General features: G+C 46.4%; 1 protein-coding gene and 1 long non-coding RNA gene across 4 annotated transcripts in view; one reads left to right on the top strand and one right to left on the bottom strand.

Annotated features, from left to right (window-relative positions):
- The window catches only part of LOC138513910 (uncharacterized), a 519,082-nt gene that overhangs the window by 453,290 nt on the left and 49,935 nt on the right, over positions 1-15,857 (bottom strand). The window lies entirely within an intron of this gene.
- Positions 13,325-15,857, top strand: part of LOC138513908 (cathepsin S-like) — a 46,506-nt gene continuing 43,973 nt past the window's right edge. Inside the window, exons 1-2 of the mRNA XM_069629050.1 lie at positions 13,325-13,460; positions 14,335-14,438. Coding sequence (XP_069485151.1) covers positions 14,336-14,438 — 103 coding nt within the window. The 5' untranslated portion in view covers positions 13,325-13,460; position 14,335. The remainder of the gene's footprint in view (positions 13,461-14,334; positions 14,439-15,857) is intronic.

Genomic DNA, 15,857 nt, shown 5'->3' with positions numbered 1-15,857 from the left:
AAGAATAAAGCCCATCGGAGCTGTCGTGAAGACTAAGCCTTGGCAGTTTTTAAATATTGTAAATTTCGGTGATCAGTGATCACGGTGATGGTATGCCTGGCGCCAAGAAGATAATGCCGCCAAGCCTTAAAGGCGGACTTAATGGCTAATAATTCCTTATCGGTGATTGCACAATTTATCTCCGGCGGCGAGAACTTTCTGGACCAAAATGCTACGGGGTGCAGTTGGTTGGTTTCGGGGTCTCTCTGAGACAGGACAGCTCCCATGGCTAAGCTGGATGCGTCGGTTTCGACTATATATGGGAGATCAGGTCGCGGGTGTTTCAAAATAGGTGCGGACGTAAATTTAGCTTTTAATTCCTGAAAGGCCTGTTCAGCTTCCTCGGTCCATTCAAAACGTTTATTCTTCCGCAAGAGTGCAGTGATGGGTTGCACCACCCGTGAAAATTCCGGGATAAACCTGCGATAAAAATTGGCAAAACCAAGCATGCTTTGGACACCTTTCACCGAAATAGTTGATGGCCATTTGAGGATGGCATCCACTTTCCGTGAGTCCATTCGGACCCCTTTAGGAGTCAGGATGAATCCAAGAAACTCAACCTCGGTGGTGTGGAAAACGCATTTCTCCAGCTTTGCAAACAGTTTGTGCTGGCGCAATTTCTCAAGGACGGCCCTGACATGTTTTCTGTGATCTGATTCCGAAGAGGAGTACACCAGAATGTCATCAATATACACGACAACACAGACATCGATGATTTCCCGAAGGACATCGTTCATGAAGAATTGGAAGGCAGCAGGCGCGTTGCACAACCCGAAAGGCATCACCTGGTATTCGAATAGTCCATATTTTGTACGGAAGGCCGTTTTCCATTCGTCGCCTTCTTTTACTTGTACCAGATGATAAGCCCCACGGAGATCTAACTTGGTGTATATGCAAGCGTCCTTCATCTGGTCAAGGAGTTCAGGGATCAAAGGCAGAGGGTAACGATTTTTAACAGTTATCTGGTTCAATGTGCGGTAATCGATACAAGTTCTAAGGTCGCCTTCTTTTTTTGGCACGAAGAACAAAGCCGAGGATGCCGGAGACTTTGACGGGCGAATGAAACCATTGGCTAGGTATTGATCTAAATATTGTCTCAAATGCAGATTCTCCGGCTCAGTAAGGGCATAAATCCTGCTACAAGGGGGTTGTGCACCGGGCACCAGATCGATCTGGCAATCGTACGATCTGTGAGGAGGTAACGTGTTGGCCTGTTCCTTTTGGAAGACGTCCTGAAAGTCTTGGTATTCCGGAGGTAGTTGCATGGAGACAGAGGTTACTGATGCTAGACTGATCTTCAGATTTTCTGGGTAGCAGGTTCGTGCACACTCCGGAAAGGTTATTCTCTTCGCTCGCCAATCAATTCGAGGATTATGTGTCTCTAACCAAGGGATTCCGAGAATAACCTGAAACTGTGGAGCCTTGATTACATCAAACACAACTGCCTCCCGATGGCCGTCCGGACCTACAAGTTTCACCTCAGCTGTGGAATGTGTTACCGGTCCCGAGGCAATTTCGGTTCCATCAACTGTGGTGATGACATCTTTGCTGGTTTTAGGACGCAGAGGGAGGTTAATCCTGGAGACCAATTCACGATCCACGTAGTTTCCTATAGCCCCACTATCGATGTATGCTTTTATTGCATGCAACCGCTTAGGCTGTTTCGGATCTACGAGGACCATTGGCACAGTGAAATGTGAGGTCTGAGAGTTCGTTTTCAAGCTCGGCAAGCAGACCCCTACGCTTGTCGGGCGGGGTCGTTTCCCGATACAGAGGTTTCATGGATTTTATCAGCGGCTCCTACCACCTTCCTGGGCGGCCTTGCCGGGCAATCTCGTAGAAAGTGTCCAGAGGATCCACAATAAAGGCATAAGTGCATCTGCCGTCTTCTTTCACGTTCCTTTTGAGTTAAAGGTCCTTTAACTCCTCCGATTCGCATTGGCTCAGAGGCTTCAGCCCCCTTGAGGTTAGCGTGGGTCTTGACTAACACCCGGGTCTTAAACTTGGACCGATCTGCTTTTCTGTTTTGCAGTCTGTGATCCAATTGGACCACTAAGTCTATATATTCTGAGCATTCTTGGGGCGGATTTACAACTTGGGCCAGGACATCTTTAAGTTCTCCGCGTAGACCTCGATAAATAACGTGATTCTTTTATCCTCTGGCCACCCAGATTCCACAATTAGTCTATTAAAGGTTGCAATGTAGGAAAGGAGGTCTTGATTGCCCTGTCGCAGAGATAGAAGTTCGTCATCTAGAGCCTGCCCCTGGGAGTGACGAGCAAATAACCTTTCCATGCTTGCTTGAAATCCTTGAAAATCACAAAGAATCGGGTCATCTTGAGTTACCAGTGGAACTGACCAATCGGCAGCACTGCCGCTGAGATATGACAATACAAAGGCTACCTTGGTCTGGTCATTAGGGAAGGCCCCAGGTCTGCACGGGAAATGCAAACGTCACTGATTCATGAATACGGCGAATCGTTTGGGGTCCCCAGCAAAGCGTTCGGGTGGGGCCAGCGGCATGTTTCCAGGTAGATTAATCTGCACCGGGTTACTGGAAAGCACAGGAGCGGGGTTCCCTCCGGAACCGGGTAAAGGAGTTTGTCCAGCTTGACCTTGCAAAAGCTGTCTAGCCAGGTCATCAGCTCTTTCCTTTGTTACAATCACTTCCCTCCTGAGAGCATTAGTCTCTTGACGAGCGGCGTGTACTTCAGCCCGTAATTCCCCCAGTAGTTGGGCCAACTGGTCAGTCTCAGAAGTTTCCATAGCGCCTGGGTGGGAATTTGTAGGAAGGCTTCGCGTTCTGTAACGCTCACCTGGCTCCCACAGAGGCGCTGGTCTGGTCTGGGTTGCTGTGGCCTCTTCAAGCGTGATGCACAGAATTCGGACCACCGATTGAACAGGACCCCCAAATCTTGCTTGTCTGGCCCATAGGAATATCCTTCTGCAGATGAGAAAGGGGATTAACTGTCTGATGAATAGTGTGCTTGCTCCCCCTTTTCCCCCTTCGTTCTTCTCTGACTTCCTCCAAAACCCCCGGTTCAAGCTTACCTTATGGTTTGGAAGGATGAACTCTCCATCCTGCTTCTGGTGCAGGGGCGCGTGTTCATCCAGTTACTTCACTGGTTTTCAGAATGGCGCTGGCAAATCCACTTGACTTTTCTGAGCGATACACCGTAAGTATGAAGATGCAAAAGTTCAAGTGTGAGCCTCCTTTTATGTTGTTTTTCCTCACCTGTGATCTGTCCTTTATTTCAGGTGCAGAACAAAGGCGATGCGTTGAGAGATTAAATTGCCGGTGGTAAAATCAGGTGAGTTAGTGATGAGGGCGACCCCTCTAAATGTCTTTATAATTCCCTAGTAATGTCTTTTGTCCTTTCCCCATAGGGGCCGGGGTGCGGTACCTGCCAAAGATGCGGCGCCGACCCGAGATGTGGAATGGTTCACCAGGAAAAGCCGGTAAGTAATATGGCTGAAAATTCGGCTTTCCTCTTGTGTTCCCTTGCTCACCTTTTGTCTCTTCTTCTCTCCCCTAAGTGCAGAGAGGTGGCGACCGGTGCTGAGAGCCGCGATGGAGCCGGGTGGCGTCACGGGAACAGGTGAGTGAAGCGCGGCGCTGCAGCGAGCAACGCGGTGCTTTTAAATGGAAGTCTTCCTTCAGGAATGCTGGCGTGAAGATTCCGGATGCAGGTAAGAAGGTTGAATAAGTTCTTGGTTTTCACCTTTCTCTTCTCTTATTCCCCTACAGGTGTTCCAGGTTCGAGGCGGGCGTGGCTGGAGTCCAGGTGCAGGAGCAGACACGGTGAGCATTCAGCTGCTGGGATGCAGAACAACGCGAAGCACGTGTGGCTGTCCGGGCGTGGCTTAAATAGCCTTGGAAGAAGTTCCAGGTGAGTATTCTTCCACAGCCCCACCCAAGTAACAAAATAGTTCCTTCTGAAAAATAGTCCCTCCTAAGCCTCATTTGGCTTGGTTCTTCATGCAGCATGGTCTGCATCAGGTGAGTGTGCAGCATGGTCTGCTTCAGGTAAGTGCACCAAACACTTCCCCTTATGAGCCTGGCGCCTATGGCGCCAGGACTGATGTCCAACTTGAGCCTGGCGCCAACGGCGCCAGGACAGAGTCCAAAGAGCCCCTATAAAGGGCCGCTGGGCTTTTACCCGAGGGCGTGATGCCTGCTCCCGGGGGTGCTGGGCCTGGCCTGGTGCTCCGGGGGTAGGCATCATGACAACGAGCCGACAACAGCAGCTGGAAATACCACCCACAGACAGAGACCTAACTGTTAGCAGACAGCCCTCCACACACATTACGACACCACAAGACAACCAGACCAAAGCAGAACCAACTGGACATCAGCAAACAAATAAAGACGAAACAACCTCTTACAATGCCGAGCAAACGACCCATTCCAAGGGAAAGAAAAATAGAAGAAGCAACAAACACTCTGGAACAGCAACTAAGAACCACAACTACAAAACGCATCCCGAACTCAGGAACAAGATTCTAACCAACACCGAGAGAAGAGACAAATCCCTCTGCTTAACTCCATACCTCGCCGACAACGGGTCACTAGAAAAAACCAACCCAACGCTAGAAGCCGCAACATCAAACTACCCCACACTATCGCGCAGAAGAAGGATGAACAACACAAGAAACAACAAACACACCTCCGAGGCGATAACACCGTTCACCAAAGCAAGAAGAACTTCCAATCAACAACCACAACTCATTGAAGACGAACCCGATGAAAACAAAAACCCAAGACAGAACGTAGAAGAACTATTTGAAGACGCTGACACCCCAAAACCCACAACTCAGCAAGAGATTGACCAGGAAAGAAACCCCAACACTGATCAGAGGACGATCTCAACAAGAAAGTCCAAGCCAAACAACACCTCCAAACTCCACTGCAATCTTATAAACGCAAGATCCATATCAAAACACTCAACAGAGATCTTCGACCTACTCGATGACAATGGCATTGACAACCTATTCATCAGAGAAACTTGGCTGGACGACAACTACAAAATCACGCTCCAAAGCTGCCTTCCAACCAACTTCAAATGCCTTCAAATAAACAGGAAAATCAAAAAAGGAGGGGGCATTGCAATAGCATTCAAAGGACACCTGAAAATAAAAACAGACAAACTGCTCAACATCCCCAACTGTGAAACCATGGTAATACACCTAACAGCAAACCCAAAAACCAACGTCACATTCATCCTGGTGTACAGACCAGCGACATACGATGCAACCTTCGTCGACAACTTCATAGAAGCCATCACCAACATAGCCATCAATCACGAACACCTAATCATCCTGGGGGACTTCAACATCTGGTTTGAAGACAGTCACGCCAACTCCCTAAACTCACTGACTGAACAACTCACTACCATGAAACTACGACAACTAGTCAAAGGGGCAACACACTCGGCAGGACACACCCTCGACGCAATTTTCACGGAAGAAAAACTCATCACCACCGCACCGCCGTTACAAATACTGTGGAGCGACCATCTCATCATCCCTTTCGTGATCACTCTGCCTACTCAACTCTCCATCCATCCAACCCCCTAAACTCACAACCACCTCAAAAAGAAACTGAAAACACGTCAAAGAAAGCAACCTATTCGAACAACTGGAGTTAACCAAACCCTCAACTACAGAACTAGAGCTAACTGGCCTAGACAGGAAAGCGGAGCTACTACACAAATGGATCGCAGACACAATCGACAAGATCGCCCCAGAAAAATCATTCACACCATCAAAAAAAAGAGCAGTGGCAAAATGGTTCACCCCACTATTAAGCACCATGAAAAAGGGAAACAAAAAAATTGAACTGGAATGGAGAAAATAATATGACCCGGAAAATATAACACTTTTCCAGAGACAAATCCAAGCATACAAGAAGGAAATTCAAAAGGCAAAGAGAAGGCATTATGATGACATAATAACCAATGGCGCCAACACACAAAAATAAATGTTTAACATCATTAAAGAGATGAGAAACCCACCATGCTGCGACAACACCCCAACCCCCTCCGAGAAACTATGCAACGACCTGGCAGACGGCTTCAAAAATAAAATCTACGACATACAACAATCCATACAAAACATACCAACCGACCACAACATACTACAAAGCGAACCCATCACAGAACCTCAGCACAAACTCAAAAACTTCCCTGAAATATCAGCAGAGGCATTCGCATTGCTGGTAAAACACAGCAAGAAAGCTGGATCACCCATGGATCCCTGTCCCCCGGACATCTACAAATCAATCCTCGCACAAGGAACGCCAGCAGAATACTACAGAAACCTTATGAACCTTTCGCTAGCAACAGGAACTGTACCGAAGACCTTCAAATCAGCATATATTAAACCACTTCTGAAAGACACAAGTAGTGACGCAGAAGACCTCTCCAACTATAGGCCGATTTCAAACATCCCCTACCCGGCAAAACTCCTGGAAACTTACGTATATAAACTCACCCAAGAATACGTAGAAAAACACCACCTGCTAGACCAAGCTCAAGTCGGTTTCAGACCAGCAAGAGGAATGGAATGGAAACAGCACTACAATCCATCTGCGATGACCTAAAAACCAATGCAGACTCAAACACAACCTCAGCCCTCATTCTACTCGACCTCTCCGCAGCCTTCGGCACAGTTAGTCATGACACTCTAACCAAAAGACTAGAAGACATAGGCATAACAGACACAGCACTACTCTGGACTAAATCATTCCTAGCAGACAGAACAGAAACCGTATGGATTAAACCCTTCAAATCCACTCCAAGAGTTAACGACTGTAGTGTACCACAAGGATCCTCACTATCACCACTGTACTTCAACATCTACCAGACTCCGGTTATCCGAATCTTCAAAAAGTACATTACATGCTACAACTAGGCAGATGATACCCAAATCATCTACAAAATCAATGACACCCAAGCGGATCATTCAACCCTAATCAAGTGTCTAAAAGAAGCCTTCAACTGGATGACTGCTAACAACCTGAAAATCAATCCAGGAAAGACTGAAATCATGATCATATCCAAAGACCAAGTGAACGAAACCGCCATCCCGTGGCCAACGGAAATGGGAACCACACCATCACCATCTAAGGTAGTAAAAAATCTGGGAGTCCTGATGGACAACACCCTAACCTTAGAACCACAAGTAAACGCAACAGTCAAGAAATGTTTTTTCCTCCTCCACACGGCAAAAGAATCCTACCATTTCTCTCCTTCACGCACAAAACACTCACTATTGTCGCCCTCATCATGTCAAGTATCGACTATGCAAACAGCCTCTACCTCGGAACTCCAGAATACCTCCTGAAGAAACTACAACGGATCCAAAATGCAGCAGCCAGACTATTCCTCAAACTATCAAGAAGAGAACACATCACTCCTGCCCTCAAAACACTACACTGGCTGCCAGTAAAACATCGCATCACCTTCAAAACAATGTGCATAATGCACAGGGCAATCAGTGGACAGGGAGCAGAATTCCTACAAAATAAAATAACAATCTACAAGCCAACAAGGCCCCTCAGGTCAAGCAACGAAATCCACCTGGAACCTAAACCATACCTCAATAAGAAACTGGGAGGCACATCCTTCTACCACTTAGCCGCAAAAACCTGGAACAACATCCCAAAAGATATAAGAAACACCAAAAATCACCTAAAATTTAGGAAATTACTAAAAACCTGTCTCTTCAACACCACAGACTCAAACTGAAAACCGAAACAAAAGGAAACGAGATGAATAAACTGGAGTGGACACGGACAACCCCCAGTACAGACTGTGGACATCTCCCGATAGGAAGAAGATCCCACGGCACCTGGACGAAGGACGCCAGTTAGAGGGGAACACAGGCAACACCCAAATTGAGATGGAGTCAACATCCCACCATAATCCCACCCAACACCCGCACTTGCCCCACAGCTGCCCCCAGGTACCACATTATAGTGGAATTATCGGGATATTACCATTCACCACACTATCTGAGCTGTGGACATAGTCAGGTGCGCTAGCCGTATGAGTGGGAAGGGAAGACTGGGGAGGAGGGGACCAGTTGTGAAAGGGACCTCGAAGGCCGGACAGACCCAGAACATGACTAGGACGCAGGAGTGCACCCGAGCCCGACCTGAGGAGATTGCAGAGGCACAGCGCCTCAATTCAGGATAATGATGCCAACTAACCAACTGCACTAACAATTTCCCCCTCTGCAAACACCACTCAAACTACAAACCAAACACAACCACAAACCTAAAGCACAACAAACCGCAAAAACGTCACTAAATTGCAACAACAAAACAAAAAACACATAGACCCGCACAACAGGACACGACGACTACCGGACGCATAACACCCCAGGCCCAGCCAACAGACTCACTGGGCTGAGGCCGCCAACAGCACATCACTGCTCTCTTGCACTTTTCCAGCTTCTTCCCACTAACTACCCCTTCCTTCCTTTTTCAGAGCAGCCAGAGAGCCAGGGGACCACTCCGGTGGTGATAGTGCACGGTACAAATGTCCTTAAACATTAACATAACATTAAATCCTCCACTATACTTCCTCTCTCTACCCCAGCTATCCTTCCTCTCACACTTTCACATTATTTCTTACCCTCTCACTCTCACTCTTTCACGCTCATATTTCCTCTTGATCACCATCAATGGCACCCATTATCAATTTATTTATTTATTTTTTAAGCTTATATAGCGCACCGAGCCCGGAGGCATCTGGGCGCTTTCTTAAGTGAGACAGCGAGTTACAGTTGTTGCACATGAAATACAAGACAGTTACAGGCGTGAGAGGCTTTACAAATGGCGAGAGAGTAAGAAAGTGAGTTACAGTTGTTGCACAGGGAATGCAAGACACATACAGTAGGATACAGGCTTAACACTTTGACAGAACGTGACGAATTAACATAAAGAGCTTACCCGCACATGTGAGCACCGGTGGAGTATAGCTAGACGCGCTCAGTGTCATGGTGGGCTGAGCTGTAGGAGAAGAGGTGCGTTTTAAGTTGTTTCCTGAAAATACAAAAGGAGTCTTGGGCTCTGAATGTCGGAGGCAGAGAGTTTCAGAGTTGGCTGGGAAACATGGGGAAACTGCTGCCCCTGGCATTTTGAAGCTTGAATCTGGGGGTGTTGAGGCGGTGCTGATAGGTTGCTCTGGTGGGTCTGGCTCATTGTGTCAATGTGAAGCTGCTGGCCAGGCAGGCAGGTCCCATCTGGTGGAGACATTTGTGGGTGAGGGTGAGTGACTTGAACATGACGTGTTCCTGTACTGGTAGCCAGTGATGCTGGTGTCTAGTGGCTGACATGTGCGCCGCTCTGTGGACGTTAAGCGCGGTCCTGAGGGCATTCTTTTTTAAGAGCTGTAACTTTTTGATGTTCTGTTTCGCGGTTCCTGCATAAAGAGCGTTACAATAGTCGAGGCGCATGAGGACTTGTGCTCTGGCCAGGCTGAGGCAGCTATCAGTGGAGAGGAATTTTCTACAAGCTCTGATGAGTTTGCATGTGTATGCGGTGGTTGAGGTGGTAGCATTAATTTGTTTGTTGAGGTTAAGAGATGAATCTAGGTGGAAGCCAAGGATTTTAACCGTGGTAGAGACTTTGATATAATGTACATCTATGATAAATGATTTGAAGAGAAGATTGAGTTTGGCTATTCTGGGTTGGGTCCCGATGATGAGCAGCCCAGTCTTGGATGACTCGGAAGATGACACTGAGGTGGCTGTGTCAGTGTCATGGTTTTCTGAGATGCGTATGAGGACCTGTGTGTCAACTGCATAGTTGGTGTAGATGACACCCAGGTCCTCCAGGCGGTCAAAGAGTGGCTTCGTGAATATGTTGTATAAGGTGGGTGCCACACAGGAGCCTTGTGGTGCTCCACAGGTGACTGGGGTGGGGGGGTGCCTCGGCTTTAGGGGAGAAAACATTCATAGTTCTGTCACTGAGGAAGGATTTTATCCAGAGTGTGGTGTTGGGGGAGAAGTTAGCTGCTGATGAGAGGGGTTCACAGAGAATATTGTGATCCACCAGATCAAAGGCAGCGGAGAGGTCTAGGAGAAGAAGCACAGCTTGTTTCCTATTGTCGCTCTGTTTGTCCATTTGGATTTTTAAATCCAGTAATGCTGTTTCCATCCTGTGTTTGGCATAACCCTAGGATGTTGTTCTCTTCGAGGTAGTTGTGGATCTGTAGATATGATACCCGATCAAGAATGTTTATGAGAAAGGGAACCATGGTGATGGGACGGTAGTTAGTAGGAGTGTTGGGGTCCAGAGTAGGTTTTTTTAATAATGCTAATACCGAACCTGTTTTTAGATCAGATAGTATGCAATTACCTTTGAAGGAGGCATTAATCAGATTGGTGAAGAAGGGGGCGAGTTGGGGTCCACATTCTTTGATGACAGTAGGTAGGCATGGGTCACATTGGCATCTATATGGTTTTAAACTACAGATTATTTTCAGATGTGGCGGAGGGTGGTGTGGGTATGTGGAGCTTATCTAAGCTGTTTTTTTTGGCTTCGATGGAGGATTGGAGGTGACTAATTTTGTTTTGGAGAGCATTTTTAATGTTCTCACACCAGCTTGCATCTTTGTTGCAGCTTTCAAGGGGAGGGATGGGTGTTTCTAACTCCCTGAGGATACAGAAAAGTTCCTTGGTGTTGGAGCTGGCTTTAGCAATTCTATCGTTGTAAAGTTCACCTTTGGTTAGAAGTACCTTAAGCTTGTAGTCCCTAGAGGCTGTATCAAAGAGAGTTTTGTTGTTGTGTGAGGGTATTTTTTTTCCACAGTGCGTCAGCTTTTCTCTTATTTATTCTTAGATCTTTTAGTTTGGGGGTGAACCATGTATTGAGGTGGGCAAGAAGTTTGGCTTTGCGAGTCGTGAGCTGAGCTATTTTATTTATAGCAGATAGTATTGTGTCATTGTATGTTCTGGTCATAGTAGTGGGGTCCGTGGCCATGGCCGTGGGCGAATCAAGTACAGGTTGCAGTAGTGGGAGCAGGTTATGAGCTGTGATGTTTTTTTTATTTCTAGGAGGGGCTGCTGGGGAGGTTGGGGCTGATCAGAGTGTTGATTATGATGGTGATAAGGTGATGGTCTGTCCACAGGCAGGAAGTGTTAGATGTATTGATGGCGGTGCTGTTTATTTCTTCCAAACTGTCTAGTGTGTGACCTTTTGCGTGATTAGGATTTTTGGATCCTGTGAGTGAGGCCGAGCACCAATAGGGTACTGGCCAAGGATAAGGCATTGGTGTTCAGGGGGTCATTCAGTCCTAGATTGAAGTCCCTAAGTACGATGGTTTGTGATTTGGGCATGGAGTTAGTGGTGAGAATCTGTGTGACCTCAGTTTCGAAGGCATGGGTGGGCCCTGGTGGATGGTAGATTAGATGGATGTTAAGAGTCGCTGTCACTTGGATGGACAGTTTGACAGAGATTAGTTCACAAGATGTGTGGGGAGTGGAAGGCACCTCTCTCATGTTGAGGTAGGATTTGGCGATGATGGCAACTCCACCTCCTTTAGCTGTGGGTCTATCCATTCTGCATATGGAGTAGTTGTCAGAGACAGCAAGGAACAGGGCTGGGCAAGAGACATCGTTGAGCTAGATTTCCATTATCGCGAGGAAGTCTAGTTTGAGACGTACGATAGTGTCAGCAATATCCAGTGCATGGGCAGGGATAGATCTGGCGTTGATGAGGGCTCAGAGGATGATGAAGTTGGGTGTGTTTATGGTGGGCGGGGGGCTGGTGGGAGGAGGGCTGATGCGAGTAGTGCGGCATGTGAGGATCGTATTTCTGGCTGAGATGGAGGGTGCATAGGTGTCAGAGTGGGGTCGGGAGAGGTAGGTTCTGCCTGCCAGGTGTAGGTTTCTGAATGCAAGGGTGCAGTGAGTGGTGTGCTTAGGGGTGGGCCTGTGGTGTGAGGTCACAGGTTCCAAAATGTGTCTAGCTTGGGATCCGGGTAGGTTGTGAGGCAGCTGTGGTGTAAGGGGGTAGAGGTTTGTAAGTGCTGTGTGAGGTGGTAGGTCATGACACTGGACCGGACGCGCGGATGTCAGGGTATGCCTGAGGCATGATAGGGTCAAGCAGTGGTAGGCGTAGATCAGCAGGTTGATCAGGGCAGCCCCCATGGTAGTATGTGGATGCATGGGGGTGCGCTATGTGCATGGGAGAGCAGTTAAGTATAATGGGTTTTGCTAGGAGGGTGGTACGGTAAGCAGAATTTTGCGAGCAAATACGCATTAGAACAATACTAGCGGAAGCGTATTCCAATGGGGCCAGATCAGCGTGAGAATATTGTGAGGCGGCCTGAGCAGGTGCACAGTGGCTGCGCAGGCGGCTTAGACACGGATCAGCAGGGGTACTCATGGCTAGGCAAGGCCAATACATATTAGCTGCACAGGCGGTTAAGGCATTGCTCAGACGGAGTACATATGGCTAGACAAGTCAAACATAGATGAACTGCACAGGCGGTTTGGGCATGGGTCAGCAGGAGTACATTTAGTTAAGTTAACTCAAATAACCGCCCAGGCTTGGCGATGTATGCAGATTAGCATGCGGGCCGAGCTGCGGGACCTGTAATATCCTACTTTACAACTTTGCACTCTCTTCCATGCACCCTGGTGCCGATAAATGCAAAATGCAAAGAACAGCAATAAATGCCAAAACTATTGGCTTTGCCAATGCGTGTTTCTATATACAGTGTTTTCAACTGCCTGCTAGTGAGGTGGCTCTTAGTACAAGGTCCGAGCAGGCTCCAGGATGGACCAAATCCATGTCCAGGATTATTCATAGTGCCTCTGATAGATGTCTAAAACAAGGCCAGCTGCTAAGGACTAACTGGTGGATGGGGACGGGGGGCACACCTCACACCCTGGTGGACTTAAACTGTCGCTATTCAGTCTTCATCAGTTACTTTATTAGACTGCGTAGAGTGCTCTAAAATGGGTAAACTGTGATGTCAGGCATTCACTAACACCCTTCAATGCATAACTGCAATACCTATGGATATGTGCCACCGAAGGGCAGTAAATGAATGCCTGAAGGCTTCACTGCACTAAATAAAGAGGGCAGCTGTGGGAGAGCATGGCTGTGTGAGCAACCCAGAGCCGTTACATGCTAACGGAAGGAGCAACGGATTTCTCACTAGTTGCCACTTCTTATCGTGGAAAATACTTAATCTGGGGCTGTGCTGTGCAGAAAGGTTTAATCTTGTCAATCTTGATACGATTTTATAACGGTCTGATTAAGCAAAAATACATTTCAGCCAATCAAGTGAGTTGCCAGTATTTGGTGGTGCTCTTATAAGCCGGTTCCCCAGTAGATTTGCACTATTCTCTACAAGAGGGGACTTCAGAGAGGAACCCGGTCCACGACCTTACACCAGAACAAGGTATCACCAGTCACCAGGAATGTACAAGTCCTGCAGCTTTTCCCATCACTTCCTCCATTCCTTCTTTCTTTCTTTCTTTTTATTTTCTTTCTTTCTTTCTCTCTTTCTCTCTTTCTTTCTTTCTTTCCTCCTTCCTTTCTTATTTCTGGAAACATTCAAACAAATGGCATTTTTTTCTTTTGGCATGCAAACACTTTCACTCCTCATCCTTCTTGTACACGTTTCAGTTTTGGCTGACCTTATTTATTATGTTCAACACAACGTGTATTTGCCATTCTCTTTGTGATGGCTGGTTGTAAAACACCCTCTCTAAGTCCATTCTCTAACGATGGTAAATGGAATTGAGTATTGGATGTGTAAGGTTGATGTAAAGTACGTTTGGACACATCCGCAACACTAATACATCGATCTCCACAGATGTGTTCTCTCTGCCTATGAAATGTCCTCCTCTTCCTGCCCTTTTCGGGAAAGCCTGCAGAATCATAAAGGGAGGCGAAACGACTGGACTTAGGGAGGAGGCAGCACACCGTGTCAGCTGTGGACACAGAAGTCACTGATGTTTTACTATTGAATGTTGAGAATAAATATAATGTGGCAGTTAATTGTAGCATGTTTTATCTTGATCAATATATTGAAAAAATAGCGGCTATTTATGACTGTTGCTTCAGCAGATGTGTAGGTTTCCCTGCAGATTTTGCCTTCTTCCTGCAGAAATGTGCAACATATTTCCACAGAATTTGACATACTTTCCTGCACATTTGGACGGTCCCCATCATTGCTTAATTCACCTTGCTATTGCTAGCGAAATCTTTTCATTTCCATTCTATTTCTGTAATGCATATGGATTGTTAATTGCTATTTTTCTATTTTATAGGATGCACAAGGTGAAACATCTGGCGCTCCTGGCATCGCTGCTTGCCGGCGCCCTGGCAGCAGAGTTCCTAGACTCGGAATGGCAAGCCTGGAAAACCAAATTTGGTAAGGCCATCTCTTTACTCCCACAGGCTGGTGGACATTTCAGTTCCCCATTTACAATGGGTTACTACTGGATTCAGATGCTGCATTTGGGTATTTTGACATGTACTGAACTGCCATGGAGACACTCCCAGTTGCATCTTGCAACTGCTATTTGGTGCCTATTGGTTTCAGTCATAATTTTTATTTGGCCACAAAATGTTCCATTGATTTTATATGTAGCCCAAAATTGATAGGCTGTAAATGGATCCAGCAGAAACAAGAAGTTGCACCATGAAGTATATGGTGCAGAGGGTGTGGCAACAGACCTATATAGGTCATAAAATATTATACACACACATAGTTTCAATAATGTTGATTAATTGCTCTATGCCGAATATGCTCAGTTCTGTGTCAACATATTTGGTTTTGTATTTAATTACCATGTACTAGCACTGAAGAAAAATGTTGTGTGTGGTTCACATGCTACACATCATTGCGTCACAACTATTTGTTTTGTTTTGAATGCACAAACATGCATAAGAAAAATAAGTGTAAATCATTGATAAAAAGAAATTATCAGTGTGAAAAAACTGCCAGAGAGCAGCTCACCATTGTATTAATATATGTTAACAGAAATAAAACTGATTTGGCCAATTTCAGAAGGTCGATCTGCACAAAACCTGTTGTAAGGTACATTATTGCCTGTATAACACGAAGAACCCAGCACTAGGCTTTTGAAGGGTTTGCAGGGCTGACTTATTCCAGCCATCCTCGTAAAGAATCGCTCCATACACAAATAATTGTATGCTGAACTAGCAAGTGGTAACATGCTGAATACTGTCTATGATCTTGCTCTAAATGTATTATTTATGCTTATGACTTCCTGAGACGTTAAGTGTGCAAATAGGGCTCCCATTGCTGCTCAGTGTGAAGGTGGTAGCACTTTGATAGTGACACACTTGCCAATTGTTCCAAAGCTATTTATTACGAAACAGAGTGACTGTAACTTTGAGAGTAAAGGTGATGATGGCAAGGAGGTCATAGTTAACAGCAAGCATGCCCGTAAATTAATCTGGCTATTAGGATACTGGGTGTCTTCTTACTATGACAGCCTTAGCACTCCCATTTAATGGCAATAACTCCAAGCTGTTTATTGCCAGCTACCTAGCCGCACTCCTTCTATTTATTTAGTAATTGAATAAGGAGCTAACTCGCAGGTGTGCCGCTTAGAAGGAGCTGGGACAAAAAAACAGGACATCAAGTATAATACAATGGTGCGACATATGTACAAGAAATAGGAAGCATGGGTTGAGGTTAGATGGGCAGGTAGTCTTCTTAGTTTCAGTCGACAACAGAGATCTGAGCTGGATGTGGTTGATGCTTTTGCTAAGGCACCATTGGTTAGAGAAATGCTGGTGCCTTTAGGTTATTAATATTACA

This window comes from Ambystoma mexicanum, chromosome 12, assembly GCF_040938575.1.
Source record: "Ambystoma mexicanum isolate Mex_15411 chromosome 12, UKY_AmexF1_1, whole genome shotgun sequence".
Lineage (NCBI taxonomy): Eukaryota > Metazoa > Chordata > Amphibia > Caudata > Ambystomatidae > Ambystoma > Ambystoma mexicanum.
This window is presented reverse-complemented; position numbering and strand designations above follow the sequence as displayed.